At 40.3% G+C, this 21,816-nt stretch overlaps 2 protein-coding genes across 4 annotated transcripts in view; one reads left to right on the top strand and one right to left on the bottom strand.

The window, feature by feature from the left end:
• The window catches only part of gpr85 (G protein-coupled receptor 85), a 167,620-nt gene that overhangs the window by 15,174 nt on the left and 130,630 nt on the right, over positions 1-21,816 (bottom strand). The window lies entirely within an intron of this gene.
• Positions 2,520-9,098, top strand: ifrd1 (interferon-related developmental regulator 1). 2 transcript variants are annotated; one of them, XM_023952416.1, is made up of 12 exons: positions 2,520-2,771; positions 4,687-4,791; positions 4,876-4,957; positions 5,831-5,955; positions 6,027-6,184; positions 6,259-6,309; positions 6,389-6,567; positions 6,656-6,764; positions 7,357-7,491; positions 8,171-8,299; positions 8,398-8,493; positions 8,578-9,098. In XM_023952416.1, exons 1-12 carry the CDS (start codon positions 2,741-2,743, stop codon positions 8,662-8,664), a joined length of 1,287 nt encoding a protein of 428 aa, XP_023808184.1. In that variant the 5' UTR covers positions 2,520-2,740; the 3' UTR covers positions 8,665-9,098. The 2 variants fall into 2 exon arrangements, with proteins under 2 accessions (XP_023808184.1, XP_078797634.1); XM_078941508.1 differs by lacking the exon at positions 2,520-2,771 and adding an exon at positions 3,167-3,546.

The raw sequence follows: 21,816 nt of genomic DNA, 5'->3' as shown, positions 1-21,816 counted from the left end.
TTGGACCAGATTGCTGCCTGTATGTTAAAAAAATTGCACCTTTTTAAGCAATTTAAAAGGGTTCTGTTAGCAATTTGTCGAGGGAATTCCTTCTATAAACAAGTGACCTATTTGAGGTGACCAAATAAACACAATTTTAAAAGTTCCCATTCATTTATTTGATCTCTCTGTGCCGTTTTGTTTCGTTGCGCTCATCACCCCCAGCGCAGAATTTGACGTTTTTAGGTCTGAGCTGGGAAAAACATTGCTGACAGCCGGACCGTGGGAATTACAAAGGGAAAGCTGCAGCTGTTAAATGTTCAGCTTGTGTACCAAAAAGCTACTTTTGCCATAAAAAAAAGAAAAAGACTTCAACAACAATGCTGCCACAGGCAAAGATTTTCAAAAGTACATTACTGCAAAACTCCTTTCTAATGGGGTAAATGAAATTTAAAAAATAAATTCAAAGCACATGGAGAGAAAAATGTACTGCTGTAGGGGTATCAGTGTGGCACAACATAGGCATGCTGTTTGCATAATATGGGCAGGAATGAAATTACTCGGCCTTTATATTTTCTCCACAAGTCAATATAACCCTTAGGTGTTTGGCGCTAATGGGGATTTAACAAGAGGAACAAGAAAATCTAGAAATTAAAGCATTTTTCTGATCATTGAGGACATATATAAAGAAAAGTAAGCTCAAAATTGGATTATTTCTTTATTTAAAGTGTAGTGAATCAGGAGCAGACGACATAAGATGTTGAAAAAAGATCGTATTGTGACGTAAAATCAAATACGATCTTTTTCAAACGTATTTGTTACGTAACAAAAGATCGTATTTCTTACACAGAAAATACGCTGAGTGGGCAACAAGCTTGCCAGATTGCTTTCCATTTTTGTTGCACGGTTGATGTTCGGTTAGGAGTTTGAGGGGTCGTACGCTAGCGGGGGAGAGTGTAAACAGAGAACTCTCAGATATGGGTAACGGGAGGGGGTCAGGTGTGTGTGGGCCAACAGTTCCACCTACAACTCAGAGGAGAATTTCTAATGAACTACTGCCACATTGCAGAAACTATGTCCTAAAAAAGACAGTTTGGGGGGATTTATGCTGATTATGGCATAATTATAATTAAAAGACCATTGGCAATGCTTTAAAAATCTCATTGGAGTGCAAAACAGTAACTGAAAAATGTGAGGATTGCATTTCCAGAACATTTTTCCATGGGTTCATAAAGTTGGTGCAGGTTGGTGGCCCTTCATCACCCCCTTGTTTGCAACCAGCGCCCAGTAGAGCCTAATGTATATCATAAAAATAAAAAATACAAGGTTTCGAATCGGCTTCTATTTTCATTTTTGCTTAAAAAAAAAAAAAGAATCAGCCGAAACTCTACAAACACGTTGAAAAGAAATTCTCGAAAATGTTTAAAAGTCTGCATTATAGTGGCATTAACTTAGAACAAAACTTTAGTGAATAATGACTTCATGTAACTTGACATTTCAAATTAGTTCCCCCCTATTGTATTTACTGCTCTCCATCTCAAAACACTAAAGGAACCCGTCATAACAGTGGATTATATAAAAGCATGTGAAATGATCATGAAATGATCTCTGCAGTGTAACACGATCTTACGATGACAATGTATGTAAAGTTTATCTGAGGAACCTCAGGAACGCATCACGTTTGGACTCTTTATCGCAGATTAAATAATCTCAAAACATTCCCAAGCACTTATTATGGTTAAAAACAAAAATCCAATCAAATCATTACTTTCATTTCTCTTGCATTACTCAAACCAGCATGTTTGAGTAATCCAAGTTGTAGGCATGTCCTGATCTTCTCTCTTAAATAATCCTAAAAAATCAAATCAAAGCAAAAAACAACACAAAGAAATTACATAATTATGATAAAATGTAAAAAGAATATATTTATATAAATATATATATTTATATATGTGTGTGTGTGTGTGTGTGTGTGGGTGTGTTTGTGTGTGTGGGTGTGTGCGTGTGTGTGTGTATATATATATAAATAAACTAAAATTTGGCAAAAAGCAGTCGGCAAAAAGAAAAAATGACTATAAAAAAACAATTATTCCAAGCAATGAAAAAATGAAAATAAAAATAACATTCATGCTAAAAAAAGACAACAAAAAAAAGATTTCAATAGAACCTATATAAGTATACACCATTTAGTTATTATAAGTTATTTTCTTGGTTTGAAAACCACCGCAATGAAAAAAATAACTCTAATGGAAATGACAGATATATTTTAAATGAGGATTTGTATAAGTTAAAAAAGATGTCTGCCGGTTTTACAGCAGTTAAGTTAATTTCCTATGAAATCTTCTATATTGTGCAATTGTTTTAGAAAACAGGGTTTAAATATTGCCAAGATCAAGCGAAGTAGATAACACGCAGTTTACTTTAAGCATTTCTGGTCCTTTATCACCACAACCATGAACGGGCTGAACTCTGCTACTACGTCACCTGTTCTTCCTGTTCTAGGATTGGTCAAAGATGCCGGGAAACCGCCTCCTCATCCATGGTGCCGGTATAAAAGCCGGGAGCCGTTCTCTCGCCACGGAGCGCTGGTGTATGAGAGGAAAATGTATCGTCTCGGCCAACTGTTTATTTCCAAGATCGCTTTCGATTGCTTTTTATCTACCGTGCCGCGGGAACATTTTCACTTTACTAGACAATACAATAAAAGCTGGTCGTGTATTGGCTGATTTTTGATCACATTTAATTTAAATCTGCACAGAAAATGCCAAGGACCAAGAAGAAGAAAAGCAAGGGTAAGTTGCCGCTTGGCCGCAAGCTTCGGCCTGGATGCTAAGGGGTTAGCTTGCTTGTGGTTATTGTAGTCCGTTTATAATAGTCAACCTATTGAGTTCGGGTAGAAGTGTCTATATGAGAACTACAAATGTTGGGTATTGGCCTACGTGACTACGCCAACAGTTAACAAAGAATAACTAATAATATTACCGCCCAAATATAGAAACGTTTGACATTTTATGTTTTAAGGCCAAATTTTTTTGTTTAATGATCGTATCTTTATTTAAAAGAAACTGTTGGCTAATAGCATTAGCCACTCCCCACCGAACATGTGGTTGCTAGGTTAGAATGTTATGTAAAGATGCACATACAAATATAAATATTTATACGTAGCAGCGTTTTTAAATGCCCAGTTGCCAAATGTGACCTATTTAAGAAGTCTGTCGTAGTCCGTTTGTGGTCGACTAGTTAGCTTGACGTCAATTTGAGGCTTGGCACACTTTGTTCTCACCGGCGTTCGTCGTGTCGACCGGTATTTTCCGACTTCCAACGACTATGTGAAGCGGATTTTTCTAAACTGCTCACCTCTTTGGGGATTGTACTATTACGGGTAGCAACAGTAAGCGGACATTTTGGACCCGTGTGATGATGAGCGGGAAGCCAGAGAGGCGGCGCCCGCTTCAGAATTCAGCTGTCGTGCAGGAAGGACGGTCCACGTCAACACTCGTCGAACACTCTGTACACACCGACACGCAGCGCTTTCACTCGATGAAATGACTTCGTGTAAAATGAATTGTGGGTAGAAGCTTTTGTCCTTGTGTCAGAATGCCAAAATAAGTTAATTTTAGTTACAGCGTTGTAAAAACAGGGTTATACCGGTGTCTTCTGCGGGGGGAACTTAGGTTAGCTAAGTGAAGTCACACGCTTTAGCTCACTTTTGCTTAGTTAAATAAAGTTGCTTCTTTTAAAGTTACTCAACTTTAAACACAGTAACGTCACCGTCATCCTGCGGCTTAAATAAAACCATTATTTTAATTTTCGCCCCTTTGAAGCCAGGGGTCTGTCGGAATGCACCATTTAGGAGCCTGGTGGGGTAAATGACCCGGAAGTTACCAAAAAGTAAATGATTGTGGAATTCGGGAAACTTAATAAATAAATAAAGAACTGACGTTACTACTTAGATTTTCTCTTCTAGGTTATGTCACCCCAGAATGTCTAAATCAGAAGGAGGAAAAAAAATTATATCCCAAAATTCTTTATATTCACAACACTGATAACGCAGTAATAGCTTACTATCATAGTACTAGTTCACTTATAAAGTCAAATTTGTCATTTTGCTGCTGTGGTCAAGAAAAAACAGAAGAGGAAAGTAGAATGGAAATGTTTTGTTTCTTTTTGAGAAGTTGCCTCCCCCTATTTGTTTGGCTCTGTGGTTGCTCCCACAAACAAAAAAAGCTGCTCTTACTTCATCATTTTAAAGGTTAATCATGCTTCAGGTGGTTTTTTAACGTCAATTATTTAATAATAGTAACACCAATAAATTCAAGTTTTAAAACTTTTACAACCAAGTGGTTTTTTGTTGTTGTTGTGACGTTGACCTGACTTGTTTGTGTCACAAACCACTTAATGGTGCTGACCTGAGGAAAAAAAAATAAAAACACAAGCAAACCCTGCTTTTGGTGACACGTGTCGTGTCGGGCAGTTCCTGTTAGCACAGCTGACGTGACATGAGATCAAGCTGACAGCGTTCTCATGCCCTCCTGATGATAAAAGTTGTCTGCAGGCTAAGCCGTGTAAAGGGCGCCCAGCTGATTAGATAAGTGCGGGATTCTCTGCTGTACCTGCGTGGTGTTGGGGGTTACGTAATGCTAACAACATTCTAAAGAACTGGGTTTCTTGCTAACCGTGTGTTGTTGTTTTTTACGTTGTGTTTAGGGGGACAGCATGGAGCTGTACAGCCTTTCAGTGATGAGGACGCCTCCATTGAAACTCTGAGTCACTGCAGCAGCTTCAGTGATTCCACCAGTGTAGCAGATGAAGGTCCGTTTGTTTGCGTTTCTTAATGTGGTGTATCTCATGGCACTGTCAACAAACTGCTTTAATTTAATTTTTTTTTTTTCTTAGGTGGAGATGGAAGTGAAGACACAGCCCAGGAGGATTTTCAGTATAAACTGAAGGGCTTTATCGACAGCACTGTGGACAAAAGGTTCTAGCTTGTTCTGACCAGTTTGGTTTTTTTAAAGCATCATCTTTTAGATACATTATTAGGCCGCAGCGTCAATGAATGGTCTAGTTTCAAACTTGTGTCACACATAAGGCGCTTTACGAGACCAAACGGCCAAAGATGAGTCCGTCACAGTAATTCTAGAACACGCTACACATTTGCAACGTTGTAAGCGTTAATATTTTCACCATAGCTGTAACTCATAACCTTGTTTGAATCGCATCAAAAAACAGACGGACTGCTAAAACAAAGGTTACTGTGGCTACGCTACCTCCCTACATTGTTAGTGACGCGTAAAAAAAAAACAGTCCACTGAGCCACGTCAGCATATTTGTTTGGAACTCGTAAAATTAACAGACAGAGCGCGGTGTACTTCTGAAAAATACTTCTAAATCTGTAAACGCAATCGGAATTATATCCATAAGGCTATATATCTATATACATACGGAGCTTTGGATCATAAGACGCGCTGTGGTTGTTATTTTTTTTAAATTGAGGCTTTTAAGGGCGCCTTATAACACAGAAAATATGGAATTTTTGCTGTTTTTAATTAAAGGAAAACGTGTCGTATTCTAGTTTCTGCAGTTTCGGCAGTAATTAATCCGACATTTTACTCTGAATTGTTGACGGGAGACTTGAACATTTTCGTCAAACTGTATTTTTTGTTGTCTGCTCCTGATTCACGATGATTTAAGTAGTAATGAAATACTCTGAAATTCCATCTTAAGTAATTTTTTTAAGTCCTTCAATATGAAAAAAAAACAACAAAATCATATTGAAAACCTAATTTTCATCAGAGTGGCTCTATATAATATCTTCTACATGTTTTAAAAACAAAACTGTCCCTGCTTTCAGTGCAAAGACCAGACAGGGCGCTCTGGACGGGCTGAAGACCGCCATGGCCACGCGGATCCTCTACGAGTTCATCTCGGAGAGAAGGATGACCATCACAGACAGCATCGAGCGCTGCCTCAAAAAAGGTACATCGTCCCAACTTCCTCTTCCTAAAAGCTGCGTGGCGTTTACCCCCCTGGATTTGGATCCGTTTTAGGCAAAGGGGAGGAGCAAAGAGCGGCGGCCTCTCTGGCTTGTCTGCTCTGCATCCAGCTGGGTTCAGGAATAGAGAGCGAGGAGGTGTTCAAGACCCTGAAGCCCATCTTCAAGAACATCCTGGTAGACGGATCAGCTAACATTCAAGCCAGACAAGCGGTGAGTCCATCTTAGAACCAAATAATGAATTTTTGTAGGGTTGTTTCAGCCTCTAAGGAGCTTTTATTTTGTAGGTGGCGACGAGTCTGGGTCTTTGTACGCTGGTTGCAGAGGACGATGTGTTGGTGAGCCATCTCTCGTTGTCTCTTCACGAGCGACAAGTTGTCGGTCAAACCCTTTGCGATCCTCCTGCTCTGGTTTCAGGACGTGCAGGCCACCATGGAGTGTTTTGAGAACCTGTTCACCCGATCCTACGCCAGAGCAGATGGTACCTGTCCTTCGATCAACCCACAGACGAGCCAGCTCCACACCAACGCTCTGCTGTCCTGGGCTCTGCTGCTCACCATCTGCTCTGCTAACCAGCTCAAGGAGATCTTGCGCAAGTAAGAGGCCGACTGTCTGCTCACAACTTTGCTTCTGCTAAACCATTTTTCACAATAGATGTTTGTTTTTTTTCGTCTTTTCACACAGACACCTCCCCAAACTGCCCAAGCTGCTTGAGAGTGAAGATGTCAACATGAGGATTGTTGCCGGGGAGACCATTGCTCTGCTCTTCGAGTTAGCTCGAGACACGGAGCCTGTAAGCCTCGTTCACTGTTTTCATTTTTGCAAATCTGTTTTTTTTTTCTTACTGTAAACTTTCGCCCTTGCTACAAAAACTCACCAAGACGTGTCAAAGAATTGAGAGAAACCGTAAAAAAATAAATGTCGCCAACCTTTGGGGCTCAAGAGTAGTTCAACATCCACCGAGAAAGCCAAAGGAAGTTTTGGAAATATTTTGGGATGGCCACAGGGCCTACATACAGGCCATCTGGGTATTTGGTTATTAGGAAGTGAATGCATGAATTCATGCATGAACAGTATACGATACTCTATGACTACACTAAGAATGTGGGCGTGTTTCACAAAAAACCTCAGTTGCCAAGAAAATCCCAAAAATGGCTTTTGTCAATTCTTCTAAAAATGACATGGACCTGTTTGACCTCCAGGCGAGAAAAACAGAACATGGTTGCCATGGAGATGGAGTGTTTTTATGAATTTGTCACGTGCAGCTGTGATCAGGGTGGCAGAGAGGGGGGGGTCAAAAGGGGGCGGGGAGTGCAGTGTTGGAATTTCAACTGTCCTCTCATGTTAGCTATTTAATTTTTGTTTTTTTAAATTTCTTCTTGTAGGAGTTTGAGTTTGAAGAATGGGATCAGCTGTGCATCAAGCTGAGCGCCTTGGCCACGGACTGCAACAAGCACCGAGCCAAGAACGACAAGAGGAAGCAGCGCTCGGTGTTCCGGGACGTCCTCAAAGCCGTGGAGGCGAGTGTCCCGTTCAGCACAGAGGGGTAACCCCTAAACACCAGAGTCACGTGGACCTGTACAGGCGCTGCCGGGGTTTGGGTGGAGGGCAGCCCATCCTAAGGCGAGCGCAGCGGTGTCTGGCAGTTCTTCCAGGCTTGAACGTAAGGGGTGTCATAAAAATGGGACGTACCATTGTAGTGCGTGTGGGGGGAAATCGACGTCATAACAGTAAGTTATGACAGGTGTGACAACTGGCTCCTTACTGACTGCAGGCACATGCTGCACACATGAGCGCGTGTTATTTAGATAAGATATGCCTTTATTGACACTGTCCACTTGGACAATTAAATTGAAGCAGTTGCCATTTACAGTGCAAATACAAAATTGAACAAAGTATAATATAAAAATATCAGTATGTACAATAATTACAAGGTATGCAAATATGAAATGTGCAAATATAAAAATGCCCGTAATTATGTGCAGAGTGATATGCACAGGTATAAACATGTCAGAGGTGCAATAAACTGCACTGAGGGAGGGAAGCGATTGACAGTTAACACGGGATAAGTACTTAGGAGAAATATTGAGGAATCACCGCTTACATCTCTGGTGTGTTTTTTTTTTTTTTTAGAAGGTTATCCTCCATTTTCCAACTTAAAGCTGCGCGGAACTGGAATCTGATCAGATGTCGTTTCAGGACGGAGACTTTCAGTCCGAAACGATTCGCTTTGGGACGGAACGCATGAGCATCGACAGCTGGGTCAGGAAGAGGACGTACGACGCTTTCCGAGAGTTCGTAGGGTCTGGAATGAACTATCACCTACAGGTACTTCTGCCCCGACTACAGCTTGTTTTGGTTTTAAACCCACAACTAGATCTGAGCTGAAAGTTTCACAAATCTTTTTTTTTTTTTTCTCCATTTAGGCAAATGAATTCATCAGGGACGTGTTTGAACTGGGACCTCCGATACTGGTTGACTCGGCAACAATGAAGGCGATGAAAATTTCCCGCTTTGAGAGAGTAAGCGTGCGTCAAAACTTCTAAACTCTAAATTTAGAAAGGACAAAAAAATCTTCATGTTTTTTTTGTTTTTATCGTGTGCAGCATCTTCACAACTCGGCTGCGTTCAAGGCTCGGACAAAGGCCAGGAGCAAGTTCAGGGACAAGAGGGTGGACGTGGGAGAATTCTGAGCTTTCATTTGTTGTGCTTTTTGTTTCCTCCTCTGTTTTCTAGATAAGTAGTCATATTTGGAGTTTTTTAAAATTCTAAATGAAACAGCTCTGGTGTTTTAAAGTAGCCACAAAAATAACGTTTGTATTGAAACAGCAGCAAATGTTGAATAATCCCAACAGGTTGTAGTCAGAGAAAAGAATACTGTGTATCTACAGAAATTGTAAATATTTGTAAAGTCGTCTTTTGACCATTTTGTGGCTTCTTTTTTTTTGTGTCGTAATTTATGAAATATTTCTATCAAAACGTATAAAGTTAGTTTTTTTTTTTTTTTCCCCCTCCCTTGTTTTTGGTGTCGACGGCCAAACCGTCCTTATAATTTGCATTAACTGTGGGAATTAGGCCTATGTAGTTAAATGTCTGTCTGTTAAAATAAAAACAGAAGAAAAACTAAGTTTGTATTTTTTCAATGTTTGTTTTAGTTTATTTTAAGCAATGGAATAGGAAGCTATTTTTAGTTTTCTGTGTTTGTTGAAAGGTTTTTCTGGGAAATGTTTCTTAACTCCGTACCTCTGTTCATTAAAAAAAAAAAAACGGTTGAAGTTGTGCTAAAAGCGACCTATTTTTTTTCTTCTTTTGCAATTAAGAGCAATTTCAGAAACCGTTTCCTGTTTTTGCGAACAACTGAGCAACTTTGCACAATTTTTCCTCAGTGTTAAATCTTTAAATGCATCTATTACCTACAGATATGCATCTACATATATTTATACAGAAAAATGCTGATTTAGCAGTTTAATTTCACACATTTATAAATTAGATTCAGACAGAATTTCACAGAACCAATATGATTGTGATTCACACACATATATAGATATATAAATTACTGTTTCCACATCAGCTATTGTTTACAAAAATCAATATTTACAAAAGTTTAAAGCCTAATATATAATAGTTTACTCTAAAAGCTTAAGAAAAGCACAATATAGGACCTTTAATATTACATTTTCTGTAAGAAAATTAAAAAAATAAACTTACAATTATTTATGAATTGACCTTTTATAGAAGCAGGTTTTCTGAGCAAAACAACACAATTACTTTATTTACAGATTTTTTTATGCATTTGTAATATAGATGCATATTTTAAACCCTTGTGCTATCTTAGATGACCCCACCCTTACTTTGACGTGTTCTCCCTACCATGACAAAGGTGGAAAGATTTCATGTAATCCATGGACACCAATGAAGATCAAAAATCATTGAAGAAAAAAAGTTCAGCACACTGTCTAGTGGGTCTAGATGACCCAACTCCCAACGTTAAAGTGCCTTGGATAGCACAAAGGTTACGAGACTTTTTTTTATGTAACTTGGTGATTATCGTTTCCTGTTGAATCCAGTGAATTCTTGTTTTGGTGTTTGATTGTGGTTTTCAGATTGTCGATCCCTCAGTTGGCTGCTTTAGATGAGGCTTGTCATTTGATTAGTTTCGAAATTTAAGGCAGAAATGCAGAGAATGTTAATAGTTTTGCATGTGTACAGAAGATAATGATCAAATGAGTGGATTTCAGTGCATTCAGTAATTAGCTTCCTTTAGCTACACGCTTCCACTAACATGGGCAATTCAGTTTGTGTTTTGTTGTTAGTTGATTGAATCAAACTGATGAATTAGCCTTTGGGTTAATTCTGGCGCATTGCAGTGATGATTTTAATGTGCACTGTCCCTGTTAAATAAACGAATAAATAAATAAAAAAAGTAGATCCTACGGTGGCCCAAAAGTACAAGACACATCAACAAATTTTTTTATCAACCCAAAAACAAATGGAAAATCATAGTGACAAGTAGAAAAGCAAAACAAATAATGATTGAAAATGACTTTGTAATTGTTAGATTTTAACCCCAACCACAATCAAGTCACTAGAATGCAGGGCTCTCTTAATTTGGAATTTTTTAATGCATATGTTTTATACCATCATACTTCTAACACTGTTTGTGGTGGAAATAACTTTCATAACAGCTCATGAAAAGAAATACTCAAAAATGAAATTTTAAGCATAATTTTCTTTATATGTGTTCTCCATCAGAAAAATGCCACAAGAACATTTTAAAAATAAATAAGTTGACTTTAAAACTTCTCTTATCAGGGTTTGAGATTTTAAGCAGCTTTTATTAGTTTAGAATCCACAATGACTTAAACTGCTTAAACTGGTTGACGTGACGATATAATTGGATGTGCAGATTCAGTGTCATTTTGTTCTGCCTCTCACCAAGGTGATGCTCTGTCCCCACTGCTGTTCTGCATAGGTCTCAACCCCCTCAGTCAAATAATCACCAAGACTGGCTATGGATACCGACTCAGAAATGGGGCCAACATCAGTCACCTCCTCTAGATGGATGACATCAGGCTATATGTTAAGAACGAGCGTGATATTGACTCCCTGATCCACACCACCAGGATCTACAGTACTGACATTGGGATGTCATTCGGGCTCGAGAAATGTAGCCGGATGGTGACAAAGAGAGGCAAGGTAGTCCACACAGGAGGGGTCTCACTCCCAGAAGGAACAATAGCAGACATTTAGGACAGTTACAAGTACATTAGAATTCCACAGGCAAATGGCAACCTGGAGCAGGCAACAAGGAAAGCTGCAACAGCTAAATACCTCCAACGAGTAAGGCAAGTCCTGAGAAGCCAGCTCAATGGCAAAAATAAGACCCGGGCAATAAACAGCTACGCACTGCCAGTTATCAGATACACTGCAGGAATAATAAGATGGCCAAAGGAAGAGATACAGACCACGGATGTTAAGACATGAAAGCTCCTCACCATGCATGGAGGGTTCCATCCCAAATCCAGCACCCTGAGACTGTATGCTAGCCGCAAGGAAAGAGGCCGAGGACTAGTGAGCGTAGAAGCCACTATCCAGGATGAAACATCCAAGATGCATGAGTACATCAAGCTCAAAGCCCCAACTCACAGTGTCTTCAGTGAATGTCTCAGACAATGGAGAGCAAAGGATACAGTGATGGAGGACAGATCCTCATGGGAAGACAAACCACTGCATGGGATGTACCATCGGACCATAACTGAAGTGGCTGATATCAAGAAGTCCTACCAATGGCTAGAAAGGGCTGGCCTACAGGACAGCACTGAAGCACTCATCCTGGCAGCTCAGGAACAAGCCCTGAGCACCAGAGCGATAGAGGCTCAGATCTACCACACCAGACAAGACCCAAGGTGTAGGCTGTGTAAAGAGGCGCCTGAAACAATCCAGCACATAACTGCAGGGAAGATGCTGGCAGGTAAAGCTTACATGGAGCGCCACAGTCAAGTGGCTGCTATAATATAGAGCAACATGTGTGCAGAATATGAACTGGAAACCCCAAGGTCAAAATGGGAAACACCTCCGAAGGTGGTAGAGAATGAGAGGGCAAAGATCCTGTGGGACTTCCAGATCCAGACTGATAGGATGGTAATGGCGAACCAACCAGACATTGTAGTGGTGGATAAAGAACAGAGGAAAGCCGTTGTGGTGGATGTGGCAGTGCCAAGCGATGGGAACATCAGGAAGAAGGAACATGAGAAACTGGAGAAATACCAGGGACTCAGAGAAGAACTGGAGAAAGCCTGGAAAGTGAAGGTGACAGTGGTGCCTGTGGTAATTGGAGCACTCGGGGTGTACCATAACCGTCCGGCCTGGAACTTCCGCTCGGGGTCCTTCGGGGTCCTGGAACTAATGCTGACGTCACATTATGTGATTGGTTGTACATTGATCCGATGATGTGTCAGATAGTGATTGGTCTGGACAAATTACGATACTACCATAGAAGAAAATATTATGAAGTCTGTTGTAAACAAACGTGCCTTTATTATTGTTATAATTATTATTAAATGCATGTTCGCCTATAGTTTTTAAAACGCTTGTGCTATCTTAGATGACCCCACCCTTAAATTGACGTGTTCTCCCTACCATGACAAAGGTGGATAAAGGTGGAAAGATTTCATGTAATCCATGGACACCAGTGAAGATCAAAAATCATTGAAGAAGAAAGGTTCAGCGCACTGTTTAGTGGGTCTAGATGACCCAACTCCCAAAGTTAAAGTGCCTAGGATAGCACAAAGGTTACTCCGTGCACCCAGTGCTTTATTATTGGCAGAACGGACCCGGAAGAACAACATTTAGCCGTGCTGACAACATTTTCAGCCACGGCTGAACTTAAACTGGAATAACAAGCGGACTGTGGCAAAATCTCTTTATAAAAATTATAAAGAATATTGTCAGACACAATTTATTGATTGAAAATGACTTTAAGGTACAAAAGGGAACGTGAAATGAAAATTTGTAGAGCCTGAGCAGATCTCGATGCTACGTAGTTTGTCCAAGTGGGGTTGCCGTAGTGTGACGTTCCCCTCAGTCGAAAAGACCCTGAACGGAAGTTCTAGGCTGAACGGTTATGGTACCTACAGGGGCAGGAACCACAAGCTGGAGGAGTGGCTACAACAGATACCTGGAAAGACCTCAGACCTCTCAGTCCAGAAAAGCGCAGTGCTAGGAACAGCTCAGTTACTGCAGGATCCTCAAGCTCCCAGGCCTCTGGTAGAGGACCCGAGCTTGGAGGAGAAACCTTGGAAGCGTGAGAGGAGCGTTTTTATATCTTTATGTATACACACACGCACACCCAAGCATACACACACACACACACACAGGTTTTAATTTCTTTTTATTTACGGTAAATGCCAAAATAGTTAGATTTTCTTGAATTGTTTCATAAATTTGGCACTATAAGATGATTTATAAGATAATTCTTATAGAATAACACACATTATTTAGGGTGCCATGAGTGGATTTTGTGGTAAAAGTATGAACAAAGTAGCAATTCAGTTAATAAAAAAAATAAAAATAAACTATCTATCTATCTATCTATCTATCTATCTATCTATCTATCTATCTATCTATCTATCACATACATTATAAGGACTTCAATTTAGAAAGAAGCAAAATTATGAAGGTTTTAAGAGTTTTTGAAAAAATGCTCTGATAAATCTCAGACTTAAGTTTTAGAAGTAAAAAAACAAACCACCCATTTGTTCGTGCATGTTTGCACACCATTCTTTGTTAAAGAATAAAAGTCCTGGTTTTTTTGGCTATCCGGGTGAATGTTTTACAATTCGCCAGCAGGGGGCAGTCGTTCCCCATTATTTTTGCCTGCACTGCATCAGTCCTGGACGTGACTCCTCTGAGGAGTTTGCCTCCACTGGTGCTACACTCAACAACAAATGTAAAAAAAAACATCCTTTACATAATATAAATGATAAAATTAGCTGAAAATGTTTCTTAATATCCCCATTTTGCACATTATTTTTGCTCTTTTTGACCTGATTTATTTAGATAACCCTGCATTTTTTTCTCTTCCAGAAGGATGTAGATGTTCCAAAGTGAGGGTTTACGGCTGACTGCACTGATTTGTGACTTAATTCTTTGCATCTCATTCATCTCGCAGCAAAACGAGATCCCGCCTAGTGCCACAGTGCAAAGCTGACACCATATGGAAAGTGGTTGTAGATTTGAAACAGAGTCAAGCGGTACACATTAGTCGTGCTGGGAGCAGATGCATTGTTGCTCCCACACTGTGTGACTCATAGCTATTGTATACTTACACATAAATGGGAATGGAGCACCGGTGCACATGCACACACTCAAAAAACAACAACACATTGTTCTGCTTTAAATGTCCTCCTCCTCTCCTAGCAACTCACACACACATACATAGTCATCCTCCACTGTGGCTCACCAACCCTCCTTTTCCCCCCGTGTGGCAGTGACAAGCGCAGACCCCCATCAGGGATGACAACTGTTTGCCGGATGATGCCACAGTGGATGCCGTCCAGTTGTAATTCACAGAAGTGCCAACCGTTTGAAAATTGATCATTAAGAAGAAATTCATAATTGCGGTTCATGCTCAGATGGGATTATATGACAAGTCAGTCATATATTGGAGTAGAAATGAAAAGAAAAAACCTGGAGCAAGATTTGTGAGATTTGCACCAGTTCCACATTTCACACCAATCCTCTTCCAAGTGTGGGTGGCAAACCTATGCTAGTAAACAGTAAACAAAGAAAAATGAAGAAAAAAAGAAGCCCCTCCCTGTTTTTTAGTGGGAACACCATTGGCTAAACATGCCTGATGTGTACATAGCTTCAGGCACGGCGAGAAGGTCCAGCAGCAGTGCGTTTTGGGAGTCAAGGAGCAATGTTCCCAGAGTTCAAATATAGTGTGTCATGAAGTGTAAATGGAAAAACCTGAAATCAACTGATAGGTACTTTACGCAGTCCTCAGGATTTGGGGGGAGTTAAACAAAATACATCTGTGTCTCGCCTACTTCACCCATACTTACCCTTGCTTACGTTCTCAGGACAACCTGTTGCCCTCATTATGCCCGAAGAAAAAAGTGCGTTCACATTTTTTGCTGTATGAGTTTACCGAGCGATCTATGTCCTTGATATTTTGTAAAGGCCTCCTGGCTGCACCACACACTGTATGTTTGCCTGTTTTTCACCTGCAGACAGCCCACATCCTCCCATAACCCTTGTGCTATCCTAGGCACTTTACCATTGGGAGTTGGGTCATCTAGACCCACTAGACAGTGCGCTAAACCTTTTTTCTTCAATGATTTGTGATCTTCACTGGTGTCCATGGATTACATGAAATCTTTCCACCTTTATCCACCTTTGTCATGGTAGGGAGAACACGTCAATGTAAGGGTGGGGTCATCTAAAATAGCACAAGGGTTAAACCAGACATCTAAGGCCTTAGACGGATTTGACATACAGATTGATGCACATAGTTATTTTACATTGATCCACACGTCTTAGAAGAGAGAAGAAAGAATGACAGTTGTACGCCCATACCTATTCTAAGTCTGATGCTCATTTAAGATTTTGGTTTGGTCCAGCATGCTGGCGGTGAGGCCTTAGTCACAATCGTATATGAGAACTGGACTAGTGTGATGTCACCCAATGAAATAAAGTCAAGGCATTGCAGTCACCGTTTCTTTCAAGATACGGTCGTCGCTAAGTGATTTGTCCCTGTCGGTCAGAGTTCACATTTCTATGGCAACCGCTCTTGCTAGTCAGGAGTAAGCATATTACAAGGCCACACCCCTAAAAGAGGCTTGGGGGAATCTGTCAATCAAACATTTCAAACGTTCGAAGCGAGATTACATACTTTTATTGAGGGATCTGATTGGTCAACTTGGACTACAGAAAAGCATATCAATGTTAAAAAAAAGGTATCTGAGCAAGAATGGTTATTCTGACAGGTATAATAACTGAGTAAAATCTGTTTATTTCTCAATAAAAGCTTATGGGATTTTGGCTTCTTGGGACTAGCGGATACTTCCTGTTTGGAACGCCAGGGGGTGGGTCAGTCAAACTCTCCTATACAGTCACAATTACCCTTACGGGTGAATATGGGTTGTCTCAGGCAAAACATAGGAAAATCTGCACGGCTCACCCAGGTAGCCTGCAGGAAATATTAAAGTCGTAGACAAAGATGTTCTTTTTTGTCTCCGGACATGCTTCTGAACATAGCGAACACCAAAATGCACCGTGAGGGCACCGTACCACAGCAATTTACATTATCCTTATAAATTTACGATACACCTACCACATGCATGACAATACTAACCCATTTTTATCCATTGAGGTGGGCGCAAGCCTCAACAAAACTGCGAGACACACCTGCGGTCAACTTAAGGAATGAAGTACATTTTTGCATTAAATCCTTCAGTAAAAACATTGTTTATCTTATAGCTTGTTTTGATTTTGTTAAACTCAATCCTCTTCCGAATGAAGTACTCAAACGTAACGACAAGCTTTTTGCGCGTCTGTGCTAAGTCATCGAAGAAGTGATATTTAAAGAAGAAAAGGAAAGAAAAAGACTGTAATTGACATTGATTTTACTCTACCCTGAAAAGCAGCTCTTTCCTGTCCCTATATATACTTTTTCATTTCGCCAGGTGAGGGGGGGGGCTCAGTCTGTGAGTCAGTTGCTTGATAATGAAACCCTGCTTGATTCAAGTCGGTTGAGTTTTTCTCTTTATGTTTGAATGGGGACCTCCAACATGCAGAGACGACTGCAAAAGCGAATCCACGAAGTCATCGATTGATGCGTCCCTTCAGCGGTCGAGTCTTCGTTCTCGCAGCTCACAGTAGATCAGAGACGACCTCGCAGTCTATGGGAGATTTCATGAACGCACTCGACAAAAATGCATATTTCTCACCCCTCACAGATGTTAAGACAGCCCCCTCCCCGACACACATCCACAGACACTCTCACATCACACTAGTGTTTCACTTTGTGGAGGCTGTTGCCAAGGCTCAGAATGAGCGAGTTGATTGGTCGCCTGTGCTCATCACTGCAGGAGCTCACCAGTTGGATTGGCTGGCTCCATAAAGGAAGATTTTTCAAGATGTTTTTTCTAATGTGCTCTTTTCTAACCACAGGATCACTCTCTTTTTCCCCCCTCACTGCTTCCTCTCTTTAATTTGCTGTAGGGTTTTTCTGCTTTCTTTCCAGCAGGGAAGACACTCAAAAAGGTAAATAGAAAGCATAGGTGGGGGAGGTTTTTACCAGAACAGATTTGTCTGCATCATAATGCAGAATTATATCCGATTAAATGTTTTTTTAAATTGCCATGCAGCACACAAACATCCGACAGTCGCAACACATAATTATTCCCACACAGATATTTTCGGGGGCTTTATATCTGTTGATGAGCGGTGAGGACGAGATACGTCCTCAGCCCTGGGGGTTGATAAATGTGTGTTTGTGCGCCTCGCCCTGTGGCTGCACGCGGCCGTGCTCGTGTGTCAGCGCCTGGACGTATGTGCTGAATTAAATAAGGTCGCTCAGAGCGAGCCTGCCTGCTCTCACATCCAGGCAATATGGATGTTTATTTCCCTGCCACACGTGTTGACAAAAAGACATTTATATAGGTTTATTTTTACTCATGAAGATGATACACTACAATTTTGACCCTACATATCAGGACAGATGGTCAATTGATTTCTTTTTTATCATTTAAAGTTTTTCTCAGTCGCTTTAGTACAATTCTCAGATCAGAATAAAATTCCCAAAACTATTTGTTATTATCTTCACATCATGATGTCACTTGTGCACATAATATGAGAAGTTTCTCACTTCTTTGAACAAGTTGCAATTTCTTTTGGTACATCCATGCAAATGATTATGTACAATTCTCTGCTCTTTGCTACATTATCAATTGTTTATGTCATGTTGATCAAAATGTATTATACAGTTCACTGTGCAATAGTCTTACTCCTCAGAACACCCAGTCATTAGTTCATCGTTTAAGTCATTACAGTTTGTCTCAGTCGCTCTCAGATCAGAATTGAAGTTTGCAAATACGTGTGTGCATTTCTCAAAACAATTTGTACAAACAGCAAAACACTATGGATTTCTTGCAAAAGCCTGTAACTTGCTCAAAATCTTTAATTCATCTCTCAAAACTAAGTCTTTATGTCATTGAACATCAGTGCCATCAGAATGTCAAGTCCTTGTGTCATTGTCTACGAACAAGACAGTCAAATTACTTAGTCATATTGTCAGTATAACTGTATACTTTAAAGGCAGGTTCTGATGGAAACTATGGCTAAAGTTTTGATGACAGTTATTGTAAAATGTAAGTTACACCTTTTTTGTTTGATTGCAAGACACTGGACAAGATTCACATTTACACTTTTATTGTTCATATTGTAATTTGTTGACAGATCATGTCACACCAACATAGAAAAAACCCACTGCAAACAGTAACACAAAGGGAAAAAAAAGATAGGACAATATTCTGTCCAACAGTACAGGCAGTGCAGTAGGAATTGGTGTGGTCTTCCTACACCTCTTGTCGTTCCTGTATGTTAGGCCACAAATTCTCATCCACATCACAGCGAATATCCTCTCTTGCAATGCAGCGAAATATGTTTGTCACATTATGACAACGTGGTCAACCATTTTGCAGTTAATGACTTATACGATGAACTAATGACTAGGTTGACCAAGTTGACATTATGTGACAAACATATTTCGCTGCATTGCAAGAGAGGATTTCTTTTTTTCCCTTTGTTACTTGATTGACATGACAACTACAAACACATGGGTCTAGTTCAACAATGTAATAATAAAGTAATTGTCAAATTCACTTTAAAACCTGCTTTTCATAATAATCTGTGTACTTCAGTACATAAATATGAACATTTCTGAGCATGATTTTATACTTTGTTGTGTATACAAAAAGCTAGACATTTTTGTTTCAAAAGGAGCTCACATGCTGAAAAAGCGTGGGCACCCCTGGCTTAGACCATCGGCATTGTGAACCACACGAAGGTGAACTATATTTAGTGGGTGGACCCTCAGAATTGCCAGAACACATTGGGATTAACGCTGCTCATGGAATGACCATATGTGGCTCGGAAACCTGTGAATGTGGAGTGTAGGTGAGTCATGTGAGTCCTTGCTGTGCAGTCAGATGTGGGTGAATTTCCAGCTCCCCTGTGATGTTTCCTTCAGTGAATCATGGTGCTCTTTGGCCGGAGGACTCCCACAAATAGAACAGTAGTAACACTTGAATGGATTTCACCCCCACCTTCTGCCACCAAAACTGGTCGCCATCCAGGAAATTACTTCATGCTTGTGTATTTAATAGACTATTAGAGGCAGGTTGCAAAACGGAGCAAATTTACCTTTGACTCATATGTTAATAAGTCAAAATATACACTTAATATTACATAGTTTCAATCATCGTGACATCACCCATTGAAAATGACTTGTTTCCGGTTCAAAGCAAATTAAGTCAATTCAGTTGCTATTTTTTCACTATAGGTATGTTGCCATGTTGGGACCAGAAATCGCTGGTAATCAGTGATTGGTCTGAGTCAACATTTCTATGGTAACTACTACTATGGTAACCCTACCACTGTAAGCAGGCTACACGAAATCTGTTAACCCTTGTGCTATCCTACCCCACCCTTACATTGACGCGTTCTCCCTACCATGACAAAGGTGGATAAAGGTGGAAAGATTTCATGTAATCCATGGACACCAGTGAAGATCACAAATCATTGTGTGATGATTGTGTGATGGTAGGGATAACACATCAATGTAAGGGTGGGGTCAAAGGGTTAAAGACCCCTTCCAATGAAAAATAGCATTTTAAAAATGTTCTTGTGGCATTTTTGTGATGATGGAGGACATTTTTAAAGAAACTTTAGCTTAAAATTGCATTCCTGAGTATTGTTTTGTTTAAATCACCGTGAGTCAGGAGCAGGCAAAAACATGCAGCGGGACAAAAGCTTGTAAGTGTTATGTAGACGTTAACACGGAAAAGCACAAGCTCCGTGCTCTGCTTCATTCTGATGCATTCACTTGTAGTTGAATAGATCCATGTATATCTTTGTTTTCTGTCTGAGCTAGAATCTGGCTCAAAACTATACATCTGGTAGGCTCTGATGTTGCTTGCTGTTTTTGCTGCGCCGGTAATGGAGCATCCCTTTGAAGACAAAAGGATGATGGGAAATGAAAGCAGGAGTACTACGCACCAACAGTCCCGCCTACAACTCATAGGTGAATTTCTAATAAACTACTGCCGCTCTGCAGAAACTATGTCCTAGAAAATGACACAGGTTTCTTTTTATTTTGGCTAAAAACAGCATCATCATGATTAAAAGACCACTAGGAAGGCTTTGAAAATATGTCAAAATTAATTTAGCATCACCGGGAACAGAAAAAACCCACCGAAGAACATCTTTTTTTCTAATAGTTGGGAATAAATTCAGGCATGAAGCGGTTAAACATCATTATTCCAAGCACTAACCATTGATTCACTCTAGTAAAGTGACCTTGTGTGACTGAATAACCTGTTGGTTGTTACAAAACACCCACTCACCGTGGAGAGGAATACCAAACTTTGTTTTTTTCCTTCTTTCCGTACTAAAATATCATAATTACAGTCATAAATCTGAGAAATTTCAATAAAACAGACATTGCTCTTCACCGCCTTTCAGCCGGCTGCCTCTTTAATCGTCTAATCTAGTAATAGGTGAGCAGCAAAGCACAAAGCAGGCAAGAACCAATTATTTTCGGTTAGCTGCACAGCATATATCTGTCACTCCTTTAACTTGACATTCAGGGCAAAAAATGTATTTTTTTCTTCTTTACAAGAAGCTGTGCATGCATTGCGCTTTATTTATAGGCGGCTGTGTTCTTTTTTCCGTCTGAGCTGTCAGCCGTCGCATGTTTACGGTGCCTCCTTGTTTAACGCTCCGGTGACAGGAAGCAGGGTTTAATAACAGTAAACATTTTACGTCTCCTTTTTAAGCGCCATTGTCAGGTAGGGGGTGTGTGTGCAGTGGTGGGGGAGAGGGTAATAAAGCTCTTGAATGTTCAAATTGCACATTTTAATGTATGTTGGGGGGGAAAAAAGGGAACATTTCAACGCCCTGGGTTTATGCATGCAAAGCGACAATAAATCCACCCGTGGTTATGAATAAGGCGGCACAATAGGTTAGAAACACATTCCTACAATCAAAGTTTGAACAGGCTTCGTTATAGTTTGTTTCCTATGGGCTCATGAATATTTTTCTGCACAAACATCTAGGTTTTAAAGCTGTTTGTGAAAATATCATGGCTGTGTAAAAGATTTAAAGTCCCACTCCGATCATCTACTGATCTATTTTCAAAGTTTTAATTGTGATTATACCGTCAGTCGAAAAACCTTTGTAATTTTAAGAACATAGTTTCTGCTGAGCGGCAGTGTTTCATTAGAAATTCACCTCTGAGTTGTGGGCGGGACTGTAGGCGGGGATCATCTCTGTCCCCCCTTCTCGTCCCCATTGCTGTGTAGCTATGCAAACTTCCACGTCCCTTTTCCACACTTCTTACCAGAGGAGTGACTATTGAGCACGCATTGAATGTTATACCAGGTTGAACTTTGACCAATAAGGGACTAAACATTTGGTAGTGACGTATGGATGGCGTTCCTGTAACCCTTGTGCTATCCTAGGCACTTTATAAGATGAAGTTGGGTCATCTAGACCCACTAGACAGTACGCTGAACCTTTTTTCTTCAATGATTTGTGATCTTCACTGGTGTCCATGGATT

This window comes from Oryzias latipes, chromosome 23 (assembly GCF_053564925.1).
Source record: "Oryzias latipes strain Hd-rR chromosome 23, Olatipes_Hd-rR_3.1".
NCBI lineage: Eukaryota > Metazoa > Chordata > Actinopteri > Beloniformes > Adrianichthyidae > Oryzias > Oryzias latipes.
The sequence above is the reverse complement of the archived record's forward strand: the minus strand, read 5'-3'. Positions and strand labels throughout refer to the sequence as shown.